Genomic DNA, 18,840 nt, shown 5'->3' with positions numbered 1-18,840 from the left:
ATTAAAGTTGTCTTTGTATGGTCTGTTTAATGCCAAATTATGTTCAAACAGAACAATCATATTGACATGGAAAGGAATTCGCTTGCTGTAAGTAATTATCGCATGCAATTTCTGATGAACAAGCCGCCCTTCGGCTTTGCACTGCGGTTGAATCCTACGGAGTAGAAAGTATTCAGCGCTCTCGTCCCCCACATGAGCGAATGATGACAGCGGAGGGAGGCAGATCCAAACTCCGATCTACCAATGAACTGTATGGCTGAGAGTACCGGGCGAAGCTGAACACTTACGTTTTCGTGTTTGCTTCCAGTCTTTCAAGACAACTCGCGTTCTGCACACTACCATATGCACTGGAACGGATACCGCGGCCAGACTACATTTTTTTTTCTCTGGCAAAACAATATGCAACAGTTAGCAACTGTATGTCTCATGTGTTGTCTTTGTCAGGGAAAGGTTTAGAATAATTGTATTAATAGGCTACCCATGTGGGAATTTCCAGTTGTCTCTGCAATAAGTGTTTTTTTTTCATATTGTGCGAACGTGATGCACACGGCAGCATTACACTGTAGCGTTGCACCATCTGCAAAACAAATGCAACTATAACTTTTGAAGAAGGAGCAATATGTTTTATATGTAACGATATACCTCGCCTGCATTTATTTTGTGAAGGTTGGAAACTGTTTCTTAAATACGTCTTTGTTCCTGCAAAACCGAGGGCACACGATGCAGGTCTTTTTGGCGGCGGCTGTTTTACTTTCTATCCAAGACTTCGTCGGCGCCGAGCCCATCAGACCCAAATGCCCGGACCGCTGTGACGTGAGCAGATGCCCCAGCCCGGGCTGCCCCAGCGGCTACGTCCCGGACCGCTGCAACTGCTGCCTGGTGTGCGCTAACGGCGAAGGAGACGCCTGCGGCCGGAAGGACGACTTGCCGTGCGGCGACGGTCTCGAGTGCAAGCATCCCGCTAGCAAGCGACTCTCGAAGGGCGTCTGCCGGTGCAAGATGGGTTACAAAGTCTGCGCCAGTGACGGCAACACGTACGGCAACGTGTGCCAACTGAAGGCGGTGAGCAGGAAGTCCCTGCAGCAAGGTCTGCCCGCTATCACCCAGGTGCAGAAAGGACCGTGCGAGTCCCCCACAGGTAAGCCCTGTCTGCTTCACAGTCTTTAGCGTAATGGTCAGTGCACAATGCTCCTGAAAGGGTTATTTGGCTTGATTCCATTGGGGAACCCTTTTTACTTCTTTGTGGAACCCTCTGGCATAGGTGTGAAGTGTGAAACTCACACCAAAAACATTTTGCCTGACAAAGAATGCTTTAACTAGATATGGCTTTTCTGTGGAATCACATTGGTTCCAATGTCTATAAATGATTATTACACATAATTACTATCCTGGGTGTAGTCACACATTGTGTATATTGTGTTACATCAGTGACAGCTCTCAGTGACAGCACTTGTGTGATAAAATTAAGACATGTTAATGAATATAAGCACATCATTGTGGTATTAATATAGGCAGCTTAAGTGTATGCCTACAGTCACTTTTACAGTTGCTTGCGCAGAAATATGATAACCCAACACGCAAGGTTTTTTGTGGGCCAGTAGGCAATGGGTTTGCAGTCAGTCATCGGTTTACAAAATGAAAACATGTGTTCTCTGAGGTAGCACGTCCAGAATGTGGAGCACTTGACTCTAGAGATCTGGGATACTGGGCCTGCACACAGGCATACAGATCTGGGATACAGGGCATGCACACAGGTCTACAGATCTGGGATACAGGGCCTGCACACAGGCATACAGATCTGGGATACAGGGCATGCACACAGGTCTACATGGTTGTGGTTAACCCCTGCCAGAGGGGCTACAATTTTCTATAATCTGCAATCCCATCAGACTACAGCAGCAACAGAGTGTCAACAAGTTTTGTGGGCCTTCACTTAGAGAGAAAGAAGTCATCTGTTTACCTTTTCTTCTTTTGTTTAAATGGTTGAAATGGCATGATAGTACCCTACTACAAAAAAACAACAAAAAAACGGATCTGGACATTTTTTTCACACATTCACACCTGTGACAGTGGGTTCCATAAATAATTAAAAAGGGTTCCGCTATGGAATCAAGCCAAAGAGCCCTTTCAGAGCCCTTGTTTCTAAGAGTGTAACTCCCCATGACCTTTGGTAAAATGGTGCTGAAATAGGCCCTCTGTTGTGGCTGTGGCTAACGGAGGGAAAGTGCGGATGTGCCTGGAGCACTCAAATGTAAACAGAGATGTAAAGGCGGCGAGGGAGGAAGCTACTCAAGGGAAACGGCGGACAGATTTGGCGCGCTCTCGAGGAAACGCGAGAGGAAACGTCGGATCAAACGGACCGCGCATTCTTTCGCGGCTCAAAAGAAAAAGCTTTGATGTCCCTCCCCCCCCCCTGGGTCAGGTGATCTGGGATCTGGGTTTGCCCCAGATACAGGCCGGGGAACACGGGGTGACTGGCGGGGCTTCAGCCTCGCTCGGTCTGGTCTCCAGCCGTCCGTGCTCTCTGTGTGAAGCCCAGAAGCCTGCAGTGCCGTGGAAGTGGGCGGCAACCGAGCCATTTTTTCGGCCCGCAGATTTCTCTGAACTTCTGGCGTCTGGCGCCACTTCTTACTCGCTAGGCAAAGTTATCATTTTCCTTTCCCACTCAGTTTATATGGACAGTCTGCTTATTTTCCATCTCTCCCGCCAAGATTGCGCGTGGTTGGTGAAGCTCACTGTATAGACATGGGGTGCATGTTAAAACTATGCTGTGCAGTGCAGAAGAATGCGCACAGCAGCGAAGCAAGAGGTCACTGTGTGCTTAATTTTAGAATCACGGCTCTGGTTTTTCTGCGTGGTTATGTTTATTTATACAACTTCCAAGTTTCAAGACTGTCTGATTCCACGCTTTAAAGGTCAGTTAATCCCTTACTTAAACAACTTGAAATTTCCCAAAGTGCAGAATAGTCTGTAAGACACTGCAGTCTGGGAGTGGGTAAACACGCAGGCCAGTCTAAATTGGGAGAGACCTCCAGGAATGCACTCCCACAGGGCATATGAATTTATGATAATTACTATGTAAACATTCCTTTAAATATGTTATCAAAACAAAAATCAGTGTTTTATGTGCCGGAACTGAAAATAATTAGCAGCCCTGCTTAAAAAAAACCCCCCAGCTAAAGCTAGGTTTTGAAACAGCTGGTAGCAGTCCAGTTCAGAACAGCTCCATACTGAACATGGTTTGACCAGCTCAAGCTATGTTTTTAAACAGCTGGTAGCCGGTAATTTAAGATGGTCATGGCTGGATTTTACACCAGGGAGAGGTCTTTAGGTAAAGGGTGTCATTACTCCATTTCTGAAATAGTAACACATACATTTTCCTAGCTGCAGTAGATCACTGCAGAACTTAAGGGGAGTTCAGCATAGTTCATGGAGATCTGAAAATGTAATCACAGTAGTGCGACTAAACTCATCTTCAAGTTCTTTCCATGGAAGTTTGGTGCAAACAGCGGACTTCTGGTAATGTCAAGAGATGCATTCCTCAGACGTTAACCCACTTTTCCCCGAGCCTGTTACAGACACGATGACAAACGGAATGGAAGTGCTTCTGGTACTGAGATGTAAACAGAGGAATGCCATTCGTACGGTATGAGCAGGCTAAAGTAGTTAGCGGTTAATTTCCTAGTTGTTCCACTGTACCCCACGAATGAAGGAGCTGCTCGAATAGACGGCTTTGTGTGGCGGTGCGACTGTGACCGCGTTCCTTGACTCAACAACGCACCCGAGTGTTAAGCGCTGCCGAAAACAAGGCCAGCTGGGTTTGGGTGGGGGTGTTTACTGACCGCTGAGTCACTCAGAGACTGGGCAGTGTTGGAAGGGCAGCCCACACACGGTTCCAGAAAAACACTTTAACAAGGTCAGCCCTGAACAATGACATAAGCACCCCTGTCCACTTAATGGCCTGCGCCAAATTGTGACTGTGTTCCTTTGTGAAGAGGTTATTAGCCAACAGACACTGCCGAGCTCAACAACGGACGCATTTAAGGGAGCATGGATGGTTACACTTTCAAATGAAGGAATGTGTCCATAATGTGGTCATTAAAGATCCCATGACACTCTTCGCAAAGAGTAGGGGGTTCCCCAGTGTCCTGGCTAATTTCCCAACCCTGTCTCTCTCAACCTACCGCCTAATCATCCCGTGATTTGATTGGATAAAAAGTTGTTCCCTCCCTCTCCATCTCGGCTGATGTGTGGTGAGCGTTCTGGCACAAAATGGCTGCCGTGCATCACCCAGGTGGGTGCTACACATTAGTGGTGGTTGAGGCCAGTTTCCCCCTCATCACTGTAAAGTGCTTTGAGTCACCTGCTGGTCAGAAAAGTTCTATATAAATGCAAGGAATTAAATGAGATTAAGTGCCAAAACAATCTTTGGAAGGAACGTAGGCCGTGATAGAGATCTGTGCACTCTGGGGCCGTGGGCTGGAATAAGAGCGCATTCACCCTTTTCACTCTGCAGCCAGCTCTCTTTTCCGGGGAAAAAACATGTTTACCCAAGTGGCTATTTTTACAGAAAAAAACTTTGTGACAATTTATGAAGGCTTGAAATTAGAGACCCTACTTCACCAAGCACACAGCACAGCAATTGTGGGTGTGTGGACTCAACCTCAGCAATATTCCTGCGACTGTGAATGCTTAATGGGAATGAAATTAGCCTGAGAAATGTTTTCATCCTGGCCGTAAAAACTCATTTATAAGTCTACGAAAGTCTAAACAAGGCACTGTGTCCAATAAAACTCCAATAAAACGTTATTGCAGTGCTGGCGTACCCCAGTGAGTTGGAATGTGTAGCCGGTGGAAAGCCAGGTTGACAGATGTTTTGACATAAATGGACTAGGTTAACCCCAAAATCGGTTTCACCCGATTATAGCCAGCCAAAGTGTTAAACAGCTGCAGAATTTTAACTTCTGGTTTAACTAGACAGGTTTTCACCTGAATGTCCAAGTGGAATTTCACCGACTTTTGACCACAAAAGCGTTCAGTGGGACGGAAGCCCCACTGAACTGTCTGTCTGTGTAAGCCTATCCAAACTGTACAATCAGAGCTTCATTATGGTACAGTACTGAGTTTATTAACATGTGTAATTCTTTCTGCTAGTATAGGTCCTTCACACCCGAACAGTCCCAGGTACAAGTTTAACTTCATCGCCGATGTCGTGGAGAAGATTGCCCCTGCAGTGGTTCATATAGAGCTCTTCCTCAGGTGGGTGTTTTCGCCCTGTTTCACAAAGCAGGATTACTGAGTTAGCTGGATAACTGGGCCCTGTTTCACAAAGCAGGAGTACTGAGTTAGCTGGATAACTGTGCCCAGAACAGCTCTTTTCCAGATTTGGGAGGGTTATTTTTTAATCTCTTCTGTAAAACACTTTGCTTGAAATGTGCTATATAAAAAAAAAATATTTATTATGAATTGTGTTGTTGCTGTTAGGCACCCTCTCTTTGGCCGGAACGTTCCTCTGTCCAGTGGCTCTGGCTTCGTTGTGTCTGAGACGGGTCTGATCGTGACCAACGCCCACGTGGTGTCCAGCACAACGCCCGTTTCCGGGCAACAGCAGCTCAAAGTGCAGATGCACAACGGGGAGGCCCACGAGGCCACAATTACAGACATCGACAAGAAGTCCGACATCGCCACCATCAAAATCAACCCACAGGTGAGCGCACGGGCCACCCAGTGAACCTCCTGGAGCATGTGGCCTGCGGCTGGGACCTCCTCCATCCCACAATGCACTGCATCAGAGTGGACATGGCAGATGTACTGTTCTGTACTGTTACACAGTAACAGATCCTATAGTACAGGGACCCCGTCCATGCTCCAGGGGACCACCATCAGAAGTTTAAAAGGGTTATTTTTGAATATATTCCAAAATCTATGTCAAATCTGGCCTGTGACCCACCACAGTACCTTCACGGACCCCTTGTTGAAAACATTACATTACATTACATTATTGGCATTTGGCAGACACTCTTATCCAGAGTGACGTACAGTTGATTACACTAAGCAGGAGACAATCCTGCCCTGGAGAAATGCAGGGTTAAGGGCCTTGCTCAAGGGCCCAACGGCTGTGCAGATTTATTATGGCTACACCGGGATTAGAACCACTGACCTTGCGTGTCCCAGTCATTTACATTAACCACTACGCTACAGGCTGCCCAAAACACTGGCGATAGTGCATAATACATTTTATATTCCTTGCTGGAAAAAAAAAAAAAAAATCAACAGCATTGTGTTGTGAGATGCCATTTCCCCTTCGTGTTCAGGCTTGGCTCTGGTGTTAATAGTTGCCTGCTGTTTCCTGCGCTGTCTGGATTCTGCCCTAGTTTTTGTTAAAAAGCAGGAATGCATGGTGCTGGAGTGGTTTGCTGTCATCAACTGCAGCACACTGACCTATTTACAATCGCAGAAAGAGAAATGTAACATTCAATCAGTGAAGGGAAGATTTGAGAATATTTCGAAAAATACTTCCGCCATTTTGTGATAAGACTCTGATGAGAGTCTGGAGCGAGAACCAAGAGAGACTGCTGTTACTGTCAGCTCTATGTCAGAAGCAGACCAAGACAGGTCACTCACTCCAGAATATATGTACATATGCACTGCAAAAATGGCTGTCTTAAGAAGTGTAGAATTTATGTGGAAAATATAAGCTTGTTTTAAGTTACCGTGTGCTTGACAAGTGAAATGTTCTCACCCCATTGGCAAATGTTGAAATTGCTCAAACTTTCTCACCTCATTGGAAGTTTTTTTTGTTTCATGTAGCAAAACAGTAATAATATAAAGTCTAAATATAAGACTAAGATACTTGTTAAGACTGACTTATTTATATGTTTTTGTCGTGTGGGAGAGGCCGTGGCAGGTCATGTGACTGAGTTTGTGTGCTGTGTGAGGAGTTCCCCCTCTCCCTGCCTGCGTCCCCTCTGATGTGTCTCTGACGTGTCTCTGACGTGTCTCTGACGTGTCTCCCCACTCCGCTCCAGAAAAAGCTGGGGGTGCTGTTGCTCGGGCACTCAGCAGACCTGCGGCCGGGGGAGTTTGTGGTGGCCATCGGCAGCCCCTTCGCCCTGCAGAACACCGTCACCACCGGCATCGTCAGCACCGCGCAGCGCGACGGCAAGGAGCTCGGCATCCGCGACTCCGACATGGACTACATCCAGACCGACGCCATCATCAACGTGAGCGCAGAGACATGCTGTCATAACACCAGGGGCGTATTTAACGAAGCAGGGCTACTGAGATAGCTGGATAACTGCTCTGAGTAAAACCCTCAGAGCAGGGTTAATGAGATAGCTGGATAACTGCACTGAGTAAAACCCACAATGCAGGGTTACTGAGTTAGCTGGATAGCTGAGTAAAACCCACAAAGCAGGATTACTGAGTTAGCTGGATAACTGCACTGAGTAAAACCCTCAGAGCAGGGCTACTGAGATAGCTGGATAACTGCACTGAGTAAAACCCTCAGAGCAGGGTTACTGAGATAGCTGGATAACTACACTGAGTAAAACCCAGAAGAGCTATGGTCCAGTGTTATGAGGGTTCTGGGTTTTATGCGCTGCAGTCATCCAGCTAACTCCAGCCAACCTTTTAGTTCCATTTCATGATAATATGGTAAATGATGGGTGAAATCTATACAGTTGACATGGCATTCATTTCTACAGCTACTGTAATTCCTTAATTTAACCAGGCTAACTGGTGGAAACAAAAACATAACATAAACACTGGCCCTCCAGTACTTAAATGGACTATTTCTACATCTATGGAAAGGCCCACACACAAAGTGGCACACAGTGACATTTTAAACTGTTTACATTGTGTAATTGACTGTCTTTTGTTTTTGTTATTGTACAGTATGGAAACTCTGGCGGACCCCTTGTAAATCTGGTAGGATAACTTGAATGATGGCTATGCATGACATATTATACCTCCATAACGAGTCCCTGCTGAAAGAAACAGATGAATCTATGTTTTGAAACCGCTGGTAGCTGGTTAACCAGCTCAGACCCAGCTAGACCGGCTTATGACCAGCTCAGTTGTCAAGCTGGTCAAGCTGGCACAGCTGGATTTTACAGCAGGGATTCAAAAATATATTTGTATTTTTTTCAAGGCAAGGCTGTGAAAAAGGTCTAAGTCTAATGAAGCCATGCTTGTTTATCTCAGGATGGAGAGGTGATTGGGATCAACACCCTAAAAGTGGCAGCTGGGATATCCTTTGCCATTCCCTCAGACAGAATAACGCTCTTCCTCAACGAGTCTCTCGACAAACAGACCAAAGGTAACGGGCCATTCTTGTAACTTTTCTTAGTTTAGTTTTTTTTTTTACTACTTGGAATTTATAGTCAGATTTTATGACTTTGCACTGTTGCCACACACAAGTTAAATCTGTCTTGTAGGAATGTATTGTTTTATTGAATGCAAATTTATGTTTTTGTGTGTTTTCTTTTAAAAAAATCACGATTTGATTTAGCATGTGAATAGTAAGTCTGCTGATAACAGAAATGTCTTTTCGTCAAAGTTGGCATTGGCCTTGTAATTGACTTTGATATGGAGAATAATCAGCATTGTTTTATGTTCATATCAGTTCTTGGTTAATAATTTTTCATAGCATTTAATTTATTTACATAATTTGTAACGGTTGGTTCTGCGTGTTTGTTTTTTTCAGAAGCGAGGTCAGTGAAGAAACGCTTCATCGGAATCCGAATGCTTACAATCACACAAGAGTAAGTGAGATTTACTGAAACAGTAGAAATACTAAGTGTACTCTCTAAAAGTTGTTCTTTTTGTTGGCTTGTACATACTTAACAAGTATGAACCAAAGTTAAATATAACCATTCAGCTGAAATGTAGGTATTCCTCCTGTTAATGCAGAAAGCTGACTGGTATAAGTGCCAGTAAAATCTCTTTAATGCACTGAGTAAAACCCACAAAGCAGGATTACTGAGTTAACTGGATAACTGCACTGAGTAAAACCCACAAAGCAGGATTACTGAGTTAACTGGATAACTGCACTGAGTAAAACCCACAACGCAGGATTACTGAGTTAACTGGATAACTAGACTGAGTAAAACCCACAAAGCAGGATTACTGAGTTAACTGGATAACTGCACTGAGTAAAACCCACAGAGCAGGATTACTGAGATATCTGGATAACTGCACTGAGTAAAACCCACAAAGCAGGATTACTGAGTTAGCTGGATAACTGCACTGAGTAAAACCCACAAAGCAGGATTACTGAGTTAACTGGATAACTGCACTGAGTAAAACCCACAAAGCAGGATTGCTGAGGTAACTGGATAACTACACTGAGTAAGACCCCAAACAGCTATTAGACACTTCAGTCCATGTTCCAGATTTGGGAAGGGCCCAGATTTTACTCTGTGCAGTTATCCAGCTAATTAAATAATCCTGCTTTGTGGAACAGGCCCCGGGTGACCAGTGACTGATTGAAGCAGCTCTGTTTAATAGCTCTGTGATTTCCATCTGTCTCACACAGCCTGGTGGAAGAGCTGAAGCAGCAGAACCCAGACTTCCCGGACCTCAGCAGCGGCATCTACGTTCACGAAGTGGTGGCAAACTCCCCGGCTCAGAAGTGCGTATACTCCACACCAATGTTATTATTAGCTCTGCTTAATTTGATGTGTTCTCACATTTTAATAGACTATTAAATCTTAGTGTGCAGTGTATTGGAATAAGTCATGTTAAATGCACTGAAGTCGAAGAACGTTAGACGGGGAGACTTTTATGATCCAGACGCATTCTCAGTGTTTAGAATCTAAAATCGGAAAAGGCACTGGTACGTATTTTGTCCAGTCTAATCTGAGATTCCTTGTTGCGTACAATAACTCTGAACCAGTTCCTGCACGTCGGAGTGAGTTCCTGTGGGAACGGCTCCAGTCCGTGCCCCGTACAGACATCAGCAGACGGATATTGAGTCTGACGGAGCTGAAGCAGAGACGTGTTTGATATCGCCCCGCCGCTGAAACGCGTGTCTCTCTCCGAGCAGGGGGGGCATCCGGGACGGCGACATCATCGTGAAGCTGAACGGGCGCGCGCTCCTGACCACCGCCGACCTGCAGGAGGCGCTGCTGGAGGAGACCACCCTCCTGCTGGAGGTGCGCCGCGGCAACGACGACCTCCTGTTCAACATCGAGCCCGACGTCATCATGCAGTGAGAACGACGGAGACCCGGGGGGAGGGGCCGCGCCGCCTCAGAGCCGTGAACCACGGAGACGAGAAGAAGAAAAATAAACCGCACCGTGTTTCTGTTTCCTCTGGGCCCGCGCGGGGCAGTGGACTGGAAAGGGTCTGGTCTTTCTCCACCGATTCCCGGGGTCTGTACGGCCAGTATGAGCGTCTGCCAGACACCGCCCGGCAGCTCTTATCATTGTGAATGAATTCTGCTCCCTCGATGTATTCCTGACCGGGGCGTTGTTTACTCCAAACGGATCGATACTTGCAAATATTAACGGTAGACTGATATCAGATGTGGTGTGTAGCTGAAGTGAACGGGTGAAGCACACACTTTTATCACCCTGTTAAATATAATAATGCCACGTGAATCTGTAAAATCTGTGGATAAAATAACCCTGTAGATAATAGTGGAAAAAACGACATTGAAATTCTGACGTTGGTTCCGGAAACCGAGTATGTTTACTGTTGTGTGTAAAGGCTGCCGGTCAGGTTAATCCTTCTCTGAAAACTCTTTGTGTAAAAATCAGTGGATGAATGCAGAATGACTATTTTCAGCTTGACCTGGTTGCTGTTTTCATTAGTGCAGGTTTTTTCATATACATATAGTGGCCAACAGTGAATAATAAACATTTACTAATCCAACCTGGTTTCCTCACAGCAAATCACATCATCTGGACCGTCTCTGAGATTTATACAAATAAAACATATGAAATAAAGTAAATATGTATGTTTATGTGTGAATTGATACCTAGATGAGATGCTGAGCTTAATATTTATTCTGCTTAATATTCTCTTTTTCAGTTTTCAGAAATGCCTCAAAGCTGCAAATCAGAGGAGAACATAAATGTTAGTTAATATATAATTGTTTTATTAAATGTCAGTGATGGGAGATTCCTATAGAAGGCCGTCAGGCAGGAATGAGGCTAACAGTGTGTTAGCGTGCCCCAGGGAATGGCATGCCTCTCCACTGACCTGTTAAGAAAGCAAACTTTGGAGAGAGGAGGCCGGAGTAGGAATATTCACAAGATTTATTCAGGCAGCTCAGACAGAACAGATGATCTCCTTCAACACAGGAAATGATGTAAGGATACATGCTGAGGAGAACAGCCCTCTCAGCCCAGATACCTACAAACTAGAGAGTATCCAGGGGGCTGTTCCATCACTCAAGGGCCCAACAGCTGCACTGATCTTATTGTGGCTATTCTACAGGCTTGAACCAGCAACCTTCTGGGTCCCAGTCAAGCAACTTAGCCACTAGGCTATAGGCTGTTCCACAAACCAGGGTTACTATTTTAGCTAGATAACTGCACAAAGTTTAACTTGGAACTCTTTTTATTGCAGTCCAAGCTCCAGATCCAGATAGGGTCCAACTCAGTGCAGTTATCCGGCAAACTCAGTAATCCTGCTTTGTGGAACAGTCCCCAGGAGTGTGTGAAGCCCAGACATGAAGACCCTGAGGATCTCTACTCCAGAACCTAGCCAGCAGCTCCACACACCGATAACACTGTGAAAAATACTTTCTGAGTTCAGAGTCAAAATTACTGTAATGAAACTGTAATTTCCATCATTTTGCAGGACTTAAAACTAATAACAAAACTACCCATGACAGAGAACATCACCAAATGCACATAGGTAACATGCAGACAGCATTGTTAAAGGATAAGACACACAGGTTCACAGAAGAGTCAAAATGAAACATCACAAGGCTTCCTAAGACTGGGGATTTCAGCTAGTTGCAATATAGAATGCAGTTTCACATACCCGCACACACACACAAACACACACACTCACAGACACACAGACACATACACACAGAGAGACAGTGAATCTTGCACATTATATTGTGTGAAGATCAGAGGAGGATCCCCGCATTGTGCTGAACCTGCATGTTTTGAGAGACACTGGGATTATGGGATATCCAGGGCTTCACCCCAGCCCCTGTTTCTCTTGGCACAGAGCAGTGAGAAGATATCAGCTATGGCTGTAGGAGTTAATGATCCTGCAGAAACAGCATCCACCCTAACCCAGACCCTCAGGGGATAATTAACACCGTCCTGTGACTGGACACAGCAGCTTTCACGCTGAGGACCTGAGAACTGCAACAAACTTCCTGACATTGTGTACCCTTCTGAAACAACAAAAAAAATAGCTCAAGCTCGGTTTGGAAACAGATGGTAGCTGGCTGGTATTTGTGGTTTCCTTTCAATCAGCAGCCAATTAAGGCCTTGAGAACAAGGTGTGTGGACCCTTTAGCCAAGGAAGGACTTGTATAAATGTATCTCTCGCGCTGAAACACACCAAAAACCGGCAGACACTGCGGCCCTCCAGGACTGGAGTTCGACACCCCTGCCTTAAAGGGTTAAAAGAGCTCCACGGATTCCAAGTAACTCAGCCAGTGCAGTCCCAGAGGTCAGCCATTACTCAGCAGGCAGCAGAGACAGGGGTCACAGCACTGACATGACTAGTTGGAGCCTGGGGTATGTCATACGTTTACTATGTCTGGGAGTCTCACCATGGGGATGGGTGGGTTTAAGTTGGCCAGGGTTTCTAAGGTTACAATCCTCCCAACAACAGTCTCCACCAGAGTAATAAACACACATTCTGGGATGTACGACTCACGCCTGCACAGGACTGGTGTATCTGCAGCAGAAGAGGCTGGTCTCTGGAGCCAGAGGAAGCTGCTCCAGCTCTACTGAGAGGCGAGAAAGAGAGAGAAAAATAAGAAAAAATGTAAACAGTGAATTAAAATGCATACACAGTTACAGCATCTCAGTGTCATATTACAGCTTCAACAGCGACTTAAACGTCCACACACACCATCCTCACTTTTCCAATCCAACACATTCACAGCAATTATTTCCCGTGAGAAACCTTGGGCGGCTCCAGTTTATAAAGGCACTCTCTCCAGTAGTTTGGTAAATGCTAGTGTTAGAAGCTATCGCTAGTAATGTGACATACTGTATGCGTGCTCCTTGGTGCATGCAAAGCTTTGCGTCTCTGTTAAATTAGTCTCAGACTGTCAAATGAACTCAGCCACGGGGACACAGTTTGTGTCTGTTCCAGAAGAATATTCCAGGCTTGGTTTGCATGGTACTGTGAACATGAGCTGAAAAGATGTAATGAAAAGGCATTCATTTAACCAGTTTGTGGAGCAGGCAGACATATCAGGAAGAAATTGCAGACAGAAACACACAACTTAAGGCACAAATGAGCAGGCCATGTCTGACCTTTCTGGCACAGTGGTTCGGTACACAGCACGTCTGCTAGTCAAGCCATCTGTCACTGGCTTTAATGATTTGACATTCAGTGATTTATAGTGTACAATATTATGGCAATTATTGTCTTTTACAATTTAAATTTCATCCAGTCTCTCTCACACACACACAAGAGCATCCCACGCAGTATTTGGACTCATTCCACAACGATTTGAGCCCATATTTGACACATATGTGAACTGGCAAACAGATCAGTCACCACTGGAGCCTTTTCAAACAGAGAGGAAGAGGAAAGAGACAGCCTGCTTCCTAGTGATTTCATTACTCACATAAAATAAAAAATATTGTGCCTTCCTGCAGACCAGCTGAATAAAAAGCCTCTTAAGTATGTCTTTCTCAGGAATATTCCTACCACTGTATGCTATGGAATGTGCGAGTTTCCATCTGTGCATGTTTTTTGTTTCATTCGATCATTTATTCTCGATTTCATTATCTCTATTCCGTAACACTTAATTTGAGATTCCTTTGACACAATATCACTTGATTATAGGGCTATGCGGATCAGCTGTGGATCAGTGTCTGTCTGACTGGCAGACAGTTCATTGGCCATGGTGCTTTTTCTCTTGTCCTGTTGGCATTAAGGGGCAGGAAATGGCACTTCCAGCTTGATTTCTAATCCTACCATCTCTTACTCCGCTCCTCGTGTCAGCAGCAGTTTAGCTTGGAATTTGGCTGGTTTTTGTCGGACATTTTGTCTGAGATTTTCATCGCCTTCGTTGTCAGATCGAGTGGTTGGGAGAACTGGGAAGCCAGGCTATTTTCAAGAGTTCATATCCATCAGCTGCACCACAGGCCAACCAGCAGAACCTTGGCTAGTCATTGAAAATGTGCATTACTTGCATAAAACTTCTAACCCTGAAGGTTTTATTTGATTTTTTTTTTTTTTTTTATGTTTTATGTTTTTTAATCCATTAAGATCAGGGAGGAAACAATCATGTGGACAGCAGGAGGGTTATTTGCTGTTCAAGGGAAAGGAGGGGCAGCTATAATTTAGTTTTCTTGCATGTTGAAGGGGCATTTGTTCTTACCAACATTTTCATTATAAAGTTATTAATCTTTTATTTTATATGGCTGGAGCTAGTATTCAGACTGCCTGATTTGGGGATGGCAGAACCTTGGGTTTGGGCTTACACTTTTCACCCTGCCCACGGTCTCCGGAGGCTTCAGAAAAACGACTGGAATGTGGGAATTTTCATGGAAAACCAGTGACTGTGGCAAGGACTCCTGACAAAATGTGCGAGGAAGGCAAGGAACTTACAGAATTTCCAAAAGCAGCACACACTGAAACGTTACAATGACAAAGAACAGGAGACGAGTCAGATCACCCTTTTTAAATCAGTTAAACAATAGCTAAGCACATTTCATAGAGCCTTGTCGATGTTGATCATCATTTCATCTTGGAGATGAGGCAGCCAAGTTCACACAAAATCAGTCTGTTATAAATTGCTTAATTTAATGGTCTTCCTCTTCATGAATTTAGAAAAACGATTGTCAAGCATGTTTGTTTAGGCTTAATGTGGTGCAGTTTGTCCGGTGTCTTTCATCATCAGTATAAAAGTAAACGGGACAACTAGCTTCAGCTCTCCACATACAGTAAGGCAGGTTACATCAGATGGGAGCATATGAAAATGTAATTATAAAATTAGTCCATTTTATTCAACTTTTAACAATACAAGGCAAGTGGAAATCACAGCCAATCTTTAGGGCAAATGAACAATCTGGGGAATTTCCTTACAGCATAATTAAAAATAAAAAAAGAGGACAATAATCTTTCCAAAATAATCAGCTGAAAGATACACACACAAACATTAATTTAATAAATTAATAAATTAGGACCTGACATTTTGCCACAGACATTTTATTATGAAATAGAAATGTGTGCTTAACGGTTCACCCAATACCACACTGATGGTACACATTTCAGGGTGTACATGACGTACAGTGCCGATGGAAAGTGTTCACTCTGCTTCTCCTTTTACACATTTTGTTGTTACAAAATTGATTACATTAAAAAAAGCAATCTACGCACAATACCCAATAATGACAAAGTTAAAAAGTTTTTTTAGAAATTCTTTCAAATTAATTAAAAAATTTAACTTAAAAACCACACATACATATGTATTCACTCTGTTTACCTTTGGCAGTGATTACATCCTTGAGATGTAAAAGATTTCATCAATTTTGGAATAAGGCTAACATAAAATGTGGAAAAAGAGAAGTGGAGCGAGTACTTTCCGTAGGCACTGTACAGTTTGGCGTAAACTGTGGCTTTAGGTCTCAGGTCCTAAGATGGCCACTGGTGGTGTTATTCCCCAGTGAGAACTGCTTAAGCCCGCTGGAATGTCATGTTTGGCTTTCATTAAACCAGAGTGTCCAAGAGAGAGACGTCACTGTCACCGTAATGAATCGCAGAGCTTTTGGCTCTGAAAAGCACGGTGAAAAACACAGAGGGACCTTTCCAGTGATTCATCATTAGATACACATTCCAGCCTGTCGGCAGAAAAAAACCATGGAATATTGCACACTTTTATGAAAAGGCAAATTGACATTAATCAACAAACCACATTAATTTAATGCTAATTTAAAATTGTAATTATCTATGATTAGGCTTGCATTTCAGTCCAGCACGCTGAATTTCAGCACAACAGAAGTGACAGCCAAGAACGCTGAAATTAAGCACACGTGTTGTCCTCCTCCACTCCACTGGGTGCACACCAATGAAGAGCAGATGGGCCACGTTTGATACCAATAGCAACCATACTGCTGCCTTGGAAACACACGTATGCTCACAACACGATTACCTCCTTTAGTGTTCACGATTTCCCCAGCGCAGAAATTCATAGTGATCAGTGTGGCATGGACACACTGAAGCGCAGCTCCCCAGAAGCGCAGTTCCTGGGCTGGTGATGGTTTTCGGACAGATGGACATGTCAGTGAATTAAAGTTAGCAACGGTTAGGGTGCGTTAACCTCCCCGGACATGGCAGTTCCGCAGCTGGGCCCGGTGGGTCTGCAGGGTGGGGGGGGGGGTTATAGTTTGGACTGGAGGGAGCCCACTTCGGGTTTGTCGAAGCAGAACCGGGCCCACCAGGAGGGTCTCTCCAGCACTCCTTTCTGCTGCAGCATGGCCGACCACACGTTCTGATAGAGCTGCAGAACAACAACAACACCACATAATCAGCGCAGAGACACTCACGGCTTCTTCCTGCTCATGTTTATTACAATCACATTACATTACATTAATGGCACTTGGCAGACGCTCTTATCCAGAGCGACGTACAGTTGATTAGACTAAGCAGGAGACTATCCTCCCCTGGACCAATGCAGGGTTAAGGGCCTTGCTCAAGGGCCCAACGGCTGTGCGGGTCTTATTGTGGCTACACCGGGATTTGAACCACCGATCTTGCCGGTCCCAGTCATGTACCGTAACCACTACGCTACAGGCCGCCCCAGGCCTTTATCTTGGTGGGCTGCCCGCCTCTCTTATAGTGCTGAATGGGGTGGTCTGTAGCCTAGCGGCTAAGGTGCTTGACTGGAACCCGGAGCCTAAATGTAGCCGCAATAACATCAATGCAACCCGACATTGCTCCAGGGGGATTGGCCCCTGCTTAGTCTAATCAACTGCAAGTCACTTTGGATAAAAGCGTGAGCTAAATAACTGTAAGGTACTGTAATGAGTGGTTCTAACCCTGGGGCACACCAACCCCTGTTGCACAGGTAACAGACATTGACGAGGCTAATCTATATGAATCTGTATATTAACTTATTATAAATACTGACTGAATGCGTACTACCTACCTGGAATCTGAGCAGGACTTTAAGATGGTTAACTGTATATGCATCGTTCATTTAGATCTGTTTAGCTCATTATATATGACTTCAGAAAAAGGTTCAATACGTAATGTTTTCATTCATCATTTCTTTTGCAATGTTGTTTGTCTGAAACCAATACAAACCGAAATTTCCTGGAGATAAATGACAAAGACAAAAGTAATATCAAATAAATCAGACAATGGAAAAGTCCTTGCCGAGTGAAGAGTCAGAATTTTGGCGGTTACACAGCCGTAAACTAGCCGGGCGTGTCAAACCTCAGGGAGAGGGCCAGAGTGCCGCGTTAGCAAGAGCCCATACCTCTCTAAACAGTCTGACACAATTCCTCTGCTGACGTCAACCAAGAGCCCCTGTTCTCTCTACAGAGCTAACTATTCACCCAATACCACTCCATGACAAGTTATCAGGGTTAACTGTTCACCCAATACCACTCCATGACAAGTTATCAGGGTTAACTGTTCACCCAATACCACTCCATTACAGAGCTAACTATTCATCTAATATCACTCCACAACAAGTCTTCCTTAACATTAACTTGCAATGAAAAGCAAATCTTGTATCTAAGTAACAAGCCCTCCGGGACGTTCCCCGCACTAAAGTCCTGTATGCGGCGCTCTTCCTCAGCGCAGAGACAGGCTGGAATGAGCTAACGGGCGTTAGCGACTGCAGACCTAGCGCATTGTCAGAGCTGGACCGTACCTGACCATCCGCTTTGCCGAGGGCCGAGTTGAGAATGAAGTCCGGAGGAGCAAGCACATCGACCAGGGAGACCGCGTCGTCTTTCAGCTGAGAGACACAGACACAAACAACACGCTATGCTCACTGACATTACCCACAGCACAGACATACCACGCCATCCTCCTCATTTACTGCAGTCAGTCATGCTCCTTTGAGAGTTCTCCAGGACCTTGAGAAGCATTTTACAAACGTTACCGTCTGAGCGTTTGAAATGCGTACCTGACCCAGGTATCAAAGAGTGCAGATTCAAAGAGGCAAACGGAAGAAATGAAAGGCAAACGATGAGGGAGTAAGAGCTCCGTCAGACTGTCCTGTCCTCTGCAGTCTACAGTAACCTGGGGAAAGGTTCTAACCTGAGAGCAGAGTGCGATGATAGCCTTCTGGACGAAATCAACTGGCTCTTTCCCACAGAAGTATCCACCTGTATAAAAAAAGCACACGCACGCACACGGTCACAGTGACTATAAATAAAACACTGAATACACCCATAAAGCACCTGAACCAGTAGAAGATCCTGCAGTCTACTACTACTGCTAATGTTAATAATACTTCTTAATGAGAGAGAATGGAGTAAAGAGACAGTGGGTTGGTGGTATAAGAGGCATAGCAGAACCTTGGTACAGCAGTGTGTGAGAGGTATAGCAGCTCTTGGTACAGCAGTGTGTGTGAGAGGTATAGGAGCACCTTGGTACAGCAGTGTGTGTGAGAGGTATAGCAGCTCTTGGTACAGCAGTGTGCGAGAGGTATAGCAGAACCTTGGT

The 18,840-nt window shown here is 44.9% G+C and overlaps 2 protein-coding genes across 6 annotated transcripts in view; one reads left to right on the top strand and one right to left on the bottom strand.

Moving 5' to 3' along the window:
• Positions 1-325: 325 nt before the first annotated feature.
• htra3b (HtrA serine peptidase 3b) lies at positions 326-10,915 on the top strand. The gene is made up of 9 exons (XM_061251935.1): positions 326-1,138; positions 5,160-5,259; positions 5,485-5,707; positions 7,029-7,223; positions 7,897-7,929; positions 8,206-8,320; positions 8,708-8,765; positions 9,539-9,634; positions 10,049-10,915. The coding sequence occupies exons 1-9, from the start codon at positions 721-723 to the stop codon at positions 10,215-10,217; spliced, it is 1,407 nt and encodes a 468-aa protein (XP_061107919.1). The 5' UTR covers positions 326-720; the 3' UTR covers positions 10,218-10,915.
• Positions 10,916-15,650: 4,735 nt separating this feature from the next.
• Positions 15,651-18,840, bottom strand: part of acox3 (acyl-CoA oxidase 3, pristanoyl) — a 16,682-nt gene continuing 13,492 nt past the window's right edge. For all 5 annotated transcript variants that reach the window (XM_061251921.1, XM_061251923.1, XM_061251925.1 and 2 more), the window contains exons 16-18: positions 18,433-18,500; positions 18,041-18,127; positions 15,651-16,660 (exon numbers count right to left, since the gene is read on the bottom strand). In XM_061251921.1, coding sequence (XP_061107905.1) covers positions 16,541-16,660; positions 18,041-18,127; positions 18,433-18,500 — 275 coding nt within the window. In that variant the 3' untranslated portion in view covers positions 15,651-16,540. The remainder of the gene's footprint in view (positions 16,661-18,040; positions 18,128-18,432; positions 18,501-18,840) is intronic.

Source organism: Conger conger, chromosome 8, assembly GCF_963514075.1.
Source record: "Conger conger chromosome 8, fConCon1.1, whole genome shotgun sequence".
NCBI classification, from domain to species: domain Eukaryota; kingdom Metazoa; phylum Chordata; class Actinopteri; order Anguilliformes; family Congridae; genus Conger; species Conger conger.
The sequence above is the reverse complement of the archived record's forward strand: the minus strand, read 5'-3'. Positions and strand labels throughout refer to the sequence as shown.